General features: G+C 42.5%; 1 protein-coding gene across 1 annotated transcript; it reads right to left on the reverse strand.

Moving 5' to 3' along the window:
* Positions 1-1754: 1754 nt before the first annotated feature.
* On the reverse strand, positions 1755-7739 carry C17H9orf40 (chromosome 17 C9orf40 homolog). The gene is made up of 2 exons (XM_065908445.1): positions 7016-7739; positions 1755-2328 (listed from the first exon to the last, which is right to left on the reverse strand). The coding sequence occupies exons 1-2, from the start codon at positions 7442-7444 to the stop codon at positions 2170-2172; spliced, it is 588 nt and encodes a 195-aa protein (XP_065764517.1). The 5' UTR covers positions 7445-7739; the 3' UTR covers positions 1755-2169.
* Between the last annotated feature and the right edge of the window lie 295 nt (positions 7740-8034).

Below are 8034 nucleotides of genomic sequence, written 5' to 3' on the forward strand. Positions count from 1 at the left end.
ATAATAAACTTAACACATTTCCAATTCTTACTACTGGATCTCTACAACAAACCGTTTGTATACACCTCTAAGGGAAATGGCCTAAAAGTGCCGGCATGACCTTCCCAACAGATAAGAGCACACATTCATTCGTTCATGCAACCGTCTACTATGTGGCAGGCATTGTTCAGGCACTAGGAAGAGAAGTGCAAAAAAATGGACACCTTCCAACAATAAAAGGGCACCTTCTTACCCTCAAGATTAACTATAAAGGAGGAAGAAACTTTCCCCTTTTCACTGCACTTTAATTGCTACCCCCCGCTCCATAGTTCCTTTGCTATTTCTTCAAATTCCAGCTCTTCTCCTTATTACTTCTAATAACAATTTAAAGTGGAATGAAGTGCAACTATAGGAAGCACATTTATTCCAAATAACATTTTTGTACCTTTAAGAATATTTTGAGAATAGACAAGGTGATGCAGGTACTTAGTATATTGCTTCATAATAAATATAGTCTGAGGTAGATATTATTTATTCTAATTTTACAAGTGACACATCTGGAGCTTGGCTGCTAAGTCGCTTCAGTCGTGTCCGACTCTGCGACCCCACAGACAGCAGCCCACCAGGCTCCCCGGTCCCTGGGATTCTCCAGGCAAGAACACTGGAGTGAGTTGCTATGCCCTCTCCCAGGATATCTTCCCAGCCCGGGAATGAACCCAGGTCTCCCGCATTGCAGGTGGATTCTTTACCAGGTGAGCCAACAAGGAAGCCCAAGTTAACATTACATAGGTAGAAAGCAGCAGGACAAGACTTTGAACCAAACCTGACCCCAAAGACTTAGCTATACAGTTTGTCTTCTCTTCTAGAATATTCTTACTGATGTCAGCCCATACTTAAATGTTACAGTACACACTTTACCGTACACACTAGTATTTCTTCTCCCTCTCAATGGCATTTATCATCCTTCCTAACTTTTGGATCTAACGTCATTAACAACAAAAAATATACAAAGACAAGTCAGTCAATTACAAAGCCAATATTCTGGATGCAGTACAAAAGTTAATTAACTTAATTACTGATACTAATATAACTAAAAACACAAATTGCTTAATTTAACAATGAAAGACTAATAACAACAATTTAGTTGTAACAAAGCCATCAACAGGGCAAAATAAAAACAAAGCTAATTAAGAAGGCAGTGCTTCAGCTCATTAGTTATCCCCATTAAACAGGAAAACCTACTATTAGTCGAGTGGTTCTCAAACTAGTCTAGTGGTTCTCAAACCAGTCTGCACATTTGAGAAATGGAAGGAAGGATTGGTGCTTAAAAAAAGTTATACACAAGCCCACCTCAGAACAATTATATGAGAATCTCTCAAGAGTGGGGCCCATGCAAAATCTTTGAAAGTTGTAAGTGTTGATGACTACAAGTCTAGATAATAAGCAAAAAACACCATGTCCTCAAAGAAATTCAAAATCAATAACAATAAAAAAATAAAAAGAAATATACATTTCTTCTTATCCTAGGAAAGGAGGGGAATGAATCACCTGCTCATTTCTCTTTGTTCTTTATCCATTACTGATGGCCTAAAGTCAAGTTTAGCAAATATTAACTACTGGAAGTTATACAAACATGCTACCCAAACTGAAATTCTCACTACTTTACATTTAGAAAGTTCTTTTAAAACTATACCAGGTTTCAGAAAGAATCCCATTTTAAGTTTGCACAGATGTTTAAGTCAGCTATTTGTTCAACAAAAAAAGAGTCAATGAAGTGTATTAGAAAGTATTTTATTAATAAGTTATTATAAAACAATATTCATTTCATGTACACAAATTAACTTTTTGGTGCAACAACAGGAATATCTGAATGTCTCCCATCTATTTCTATAACAGTCAGAATTCCATTTTGTAAGACTGATATCTTCAAATTTAGAACCTACACATACATTTTTCTTAAGAATGCACACATATTGTACTTCCCCTATAACTGCACTATATCCTTGACAAATCCCCATTGGGAGGTACAGTAGTGACTGCAGGCATTCATCTTTGAAACAACTTTTCCTCATTTTTCAGGTTTGGGAATGATATCACATCAAGTATGGAAAGTAACTTTGTTCCTTAACATAAATTCACTTAGAGATGTCTCCTTGAGTTGAGAAAAACCCACTTCTTTAGCTCCTTCTGTCAAGACTCCATATCAATCTCAGCCACTTCATTCTTGCCCTGCAGTGCTGTTTCTATCAGGTTGTCTTCGCTTACATCTTCAATGTCTGCCAGATCAATAGGCGGTAAAGGGTTCCTCCAGTACTGGAAGGTGTTATACTGCCAAAATTCTTCACTGAGCTTTAGTGAAAAGAAGAGAGAGATGAAAGCACATCAATGGTCTAGAAAAAGTTGAGGTTTTTCATGAAAACCATTTTTTGTTTTAAAAGCAAACTCACATAAAATTCTGCAGTCTTTAATTTTGCATCTTCAACAAATAAACATTAATTCTGCCTAATCAGAGTACTTCATGGGTTCAGTCAAATCTGTATTTTCATATTCATGAATCTGTGAAAGTATTTCTTCCTAGTAGTTTAAATTTAAAAGAATCTCCTCCAAGAGCGTCTCTTCCCAGAATTTTCTTCTATTTGTCAACCCAAAAATAATGTCTGAAGATGGTCTTATAATTTTTTACCTTTCAATGAGGAAAACAAAATAAAAAATACATAGACACATCTTAAAACTTACTTTTGGCCTCTGCCCTGAGGTTTGGAATTTTAAAGAGTTGATTTTACATAGGCTAAAAATATTTTGACAACCTTCTAAAAAACATTAAAATAAAAATATAGTAAATAACAAGAAAATCTGAAACTGATCATTTTATTAAACATACCATTTTGTTCAAGACATGACTTTTAACTCAATAAAACAAAACTGATAAATCCAAGTGAGTGCGAGTCCTTTAAAAATTCAACAGCTTATTTTTAAAGGCTATAAAACTGTTTCAAGTAACTATGAAGTTGATGTTCCAAAGAATTTCAAAATTGGCACAAAATTTCAAAAGCCTCCCCTAAATACATTGTGCGTTGCGATTATATACAGACCTCCAAGGTGATCACTTTGAAGGTTAACACCTTTCCTCAATGGGTATCAATATATCTATATATTTAGTCTATTAAGTCATGTCTGTACTTTAGGTTCATACTTGCTATAGCAGCAGTATCCAACAGAAATATAACAGAAGCCACATATATAATTTTAAAATTTCTGGTATCTTCAGTTAAAAAAAAAAAAGAGTAAAAAGAAACATGTGAAATCAATCTTAAAATTTTACTTGACCTAGTAGAACCAAAATCACTATGATTTCAAGATACAGTCAATATTTTAAAAAATTAATGTGATGTTTTACATTTTTCTCGTCATGGTAATTAAAAGCTTAAAATCTGCCAGGTATTTTCCACTTCCAGCACTATTCAGACTGGCCGCATTTCAATGCTCAATAGGCACATGTCACTAGTTACTTAAATGGAGAGCACAGGACTTTTCAATAAGTTCATTCAGTGCCTTAGACACTAAGGCTTAGCGAATTAAGAGTCCCTTGGGAATTTCTTAACACTGGGATAAAAATTTAATAACTCAAACGATGCCAAGAAAAATTTCATTTTAAAGTAAACTTGGTTAAAAACAATGACCTATTTCTCTGTCTCTTGGAAAAAAATCTATTGTTCAAATTACTTATAAAACACAAATCAAAAAAGATGCCTTAACAAGGTCAATATAACCTACTAGCTAAGGGCACAAGCTTTGCCCACAGGACAGGTCTGCATTTATGTGATAACTCCACCACCCATTAACTCTGATCTTGACTGAAGTCTATTTCATCACAGATAAAAGAAGACAGGCTCTCTGCTCTTGTGCGAATTACGGTTTAGCACTGTAACTGCCAAATATAGCTAGCTATTATATCCCAAGAAGCCTATGAATCTGCATCACTATAAACTAAAATCAGACCATTTCTGCTATTTAAAATATCAAATAACAACAGTAAAGGTCAGCACTGACAATATTGAATCTGCATAAAGTGACTCTAACAAGAGAAAATACATGAATATTCATTGAAGTAACACCTGGTTTTTAGTTCTCCAGTTAAGAAAATACCTGAAACAACTCAATAAATACTCTTGAGATTCTAGGACAGAAAACAGGTATCATCATTCCGCCTAGATTTCATCCTTCATATAGAAAGGACATATTTAAGGAAATTCTTCTTAAATGAGATACCAAGGGTAAGGACAAGGACTTGAACTCTGAGAACAAGGGGAACCAGGAAGACTTTTGCTGCAGGAACTGAAAAAACTTTTTAACTTCTGCATGTTTTTGCTATATCCTATTTTCCCTTGGCTGTAAGACTCTTTTTTCTTTTCTTTTTGGAGGAGAAGGAAAGACTGGCTTTATTACTTTGCCAGACAAAGGGGGACCACAGTAGACCGGTGCCTCAAGAACTGTGCCCCGCTCCCTGGTGAGTAGGAAAAGTTTATATAGTCAGGCAGTATATGATAAGGATCAAGTCAGTAGCAGTCTTGTGAATGAGTGAGTGAGTGAGTGAAGTCGCTCAGTCATGTCTGACTCTTTGCAACCCCATGGACTGTAGCCTGCCAGTCTCCTCCGTCCATGGGATTTCCAGGCAAGAATACTGGAGTGGGTTGCCATTTCTTTCTCCATGTAAGACTCTTATAACACAAAAATCAAGCATCTTTGGTGGCAGTAAAGAAAAAAGCTGAAGAAAAATTAAGTTTGCATAAAGCAGCAGCTCAAGGAACAGGACAAAAAAAAGGAACATAAGGGTTCCTGGGGAAAGAGAACAGGAGACTAGTCTTTATGTAGAAACCCCTCAAAACAAGCTTGTTCCCTGCTACAGGCTTATAGTGAGTCCCGGAAGCAGAAAGCTTCTAGATGTAGTCACTGCTGTGGAAGAAGATATAGGAGATTCCAGGAGATGCTAGGAGAGTCTACGCAGACATCTGCTGTTTACTAAAAAAATTCCTTTGCCTAGCTGCCATTTTCATTTCCCTTTTACCAATTTGTGGCATACTGCAGTCAGCATACTCTGGTAGGAAAGACAAGCGTAGGTATGGGTAGGGTAACAGAAACATTCAAGTTCTCAGACTATACAGTACTTATCTCCATACCAAACAGGTCTGGATGACTATCATTCTAGATTTTTGTTTTTTTCAGGTTTTGCACATTGGTATGACATGATTTAACTGCAAATTGTAATTCTTTATTCTACTTTAAAACTAAGTGCTATCATTCAGTCTTAAGAGGACTTGAACATCTAAAAGCAGTTTGAATTAAAAAAGTCTAAAGAAGGTTCATTTTCTAAATTCCAAGAAAACTCGGGGTAGAAACGCTCATCATAATAAATACATCTAAAGGATAATTTCTGACGACCACAGAACAAGATCTTTCCAAACTACTCTTATTTTACTGGCAAAGTATTTGAAAAATACTATCGATGCTTATGATATTTAGGACAATGGAGAAAAGTGGGGCAGATGATATGATGTAGTGGTTGAAGAGAACTTGGTGAATTCTCAGCTCTTCACTTGCTTCTTCCACCTGCAAAGCTTCTGGTTCAACCAGTAAGTGCCAAAAAGCTGCTTGAATTCCTAAGATGACACCAAAGCTGCCCAATAATACACAATGCCAGTCACAAACATTATTTAAAATTCTCTAATGGCCATACTTGAGAGTCTCTTGGACTGCAAGGAAATCCAACCAGTTCACCCTAAAGGAAATCAGTCCTGAATATTCATGGGAAGGGCTGATGCTGAAGCTGAAACTCCAATACTTTGGTGACCTGATTCGAAGAACTGACTCATTTGAAAGGACCCTTATGCTGGGAAAGATTGAAGGTGGGAGAAGGGGATGACAGAGGACGAGATGGTTGGATGGCATCACCGACTCCATGGACATGAGTTTGAGTAAACTCCGGGAGTTAGTGACGGACAGGGAGGCCTGGAGTGCCGCAGTCCACGGGGTCGCAAAGAGTCGGAAACGACTGAGCGACTGAACTGAACTGACTGAATGGCCATATTTTAAAAGTATATATTTTATTCAATCCAGTATCTTCAAATTATTTCAATGTCCAATCAATATAAAATTTTTTGAAATCTTTGAAATCTAGTGTGCTATTTTACACTTTGAGCACATCTCTGTTTGAACTAGTCACACCTCAGGTGTTGTGCCACAATTCGAGTGGCTGCCACACCTATCTAGACATCTTGTGTGCCGGTCGATATGGGGCACGCTCGTTTCCCACAGAAGCGGAACTCTCCAAAGATCCTCATACATATGCCTGATGTTAAGAACCAGATTAATTTTCTGATCCTTTTTCATAGGATCTGACTTAACACTGCGTTAAGAATGCCTTTTCCCCGAGATACGGAGGCCCTTTCTGTCAACCAAAAGAGCTGTACCATGCCTTAAAGGACGTCCAACTGGGGGCTACTACATTGGGCACCCTCTTTAGAAAGAAAGCGATCATGAATTCCAAAAAACAACCATCGTTAAACCGAGGAAGACGCAATACACCTTTCTCTGAACTTTCGTCGTGGAGCTTAACTTATCGCGGTTCACGGTCAACGTCTTTACCAAGCTCTCCCGTCTGTGAAGACCCACGCCCCTGCTTCCCTCTCGGACAGCACAAACGCTGAAGGTGCGAGGCCACGAGTATACCTCATCCAAAGGTGTTTCCCCCACTTTAGCTTAGTGCTCTCTGCCCGTCGTAACGAACCAAGACGCTGCCTGAGGCGGGCTCCAGGGCCTTTGGTGTGTTGCTTCGGGCGCGGAGAGGGGGGCTGTCAGTGTACATTCTCAAGGGGAGGACCCCAGCTTTTCATCTTGGGCGGGGGTGTCGTGACAAACACTTCAGAGGAGGACGATAGGTTCCTTCCCGGGACGCGCAGTGCCGGGGAAAGCGTGACCCTTTCTCCCCCACCCCGCCCCCCGCACTCGTCGGAGCGCCCAGCCCACCACCAGCCCCTACCTGAGGCGGTGCGGCCCCCCAGTCTCCCCGCCGGGACTCTGCGCGCCCCGCCCCATCGTCGCCACCGCCTCTCGGGGGCCGGACACCCCGGGGCTCCTCCCCCGGCCCGCGGGGCCGCACGGGCGGCTGCAGCAGATGCGACTCGCCGGTCTCCAGGCCGCGGCCCTCACGCTCCGCGCCGCCCTGAGCACCGGTATCCCCGTCGTCGCGGCGCTTGCTGGGCGAAACCGAAGGCTCAGTCATAGCCCCCGCGTCGATTTTACGCTTTCGAAGCAGCTCGGGGAAGCCGAGGGGCCGCCCGGGATGCGAGGCCCCCGGCGGCGGGATCCAGAGCGCCGGCGGCGGCGGCTCCTCAGGAAAGTCGCAGAGCAGGAGCCGCTTCCAAGGCACGTGGAACGTCAGCGGCTCGGCCGCACGGCGCTTGGCCATGGGCCCCCGAAGGCTCGGGCGGAGCCCGCCCGGCGCGGGACGCCGAGTGCCGATAGCTGTGGGGGCGGAAGACGAGGGCGGGGCGCGCAGTGCGCGAGGGAGGGCGAGGCGCGAGTCCAGGCGAGGCCGCCGCTGGAAAGTGCAGAGGACGGAGGGGGCGGGGCAGCCGATCCGGCCCAGCTCGCGCGCGCAGCTCTCGCCGCCGCCGCCGCCGAGGCGCTGCCGGACGTTGGGGAGCAACCGCGAGGCGGCGGAGATTCGAACCTGCGCACAAATGTGCGCGCGCGCATTCGCGCAAGCCAGGCAGAGCCCCTGGTTGGTGGAGGCTCGCGGGGCGAGCTCCCGAGCGCCCCCGCGGCCGGAAGTGCGCGCCCTGGGGCGAGGCGGGCTTATTAAAGGCCCGGTGGCGTTGCAAAGGTTTCAGAGTAGCTGTGTCGCTTTGCGACTGAAACTTGAAGTTGTTTGGCTTTTAAATTATGTGGGAAAGGCAGCGTTCCTTGCTTCCTCTGCGCGGTGGTCAGAAGTGAGATTCCAAAACCTTTCTTAGAGCAAAACGGTATGTGTTGTCAAAGGACATGAGAGAAAACCTT

Source organism: Muntiacus reevesi, chromosome 17 (assembly GCF_963930625.1).
Source record: "Muntiacus reevesi chromosome 17, mMunRee1.1, whole genome shotgun sequence".
In the NCBI taxonomy this organism is placed as follows: Eukaryota; Metazoa; Chordata; class Mammalia; order Artiodactyla; family Cervidae; genus Muntiacus; species Muntiacus reevesi.

Coding starts and splice junctions, on each gene's coding strand:
- C17H9orf40 (XM_065908445.1), bottom strand. CDS start 7,444: ATGGCCAAGCGCCGTGCGGCCGAGCCGCTGACGTTCCACGTGCCTTGG. Junction 2,329..7,015: donor GGGGGGCCGCACCGCCTCAG/GTAGGGGCTGGT, acceptor TTTTCACTAAAG/CTCAGTGAAGAATTTTGGCA.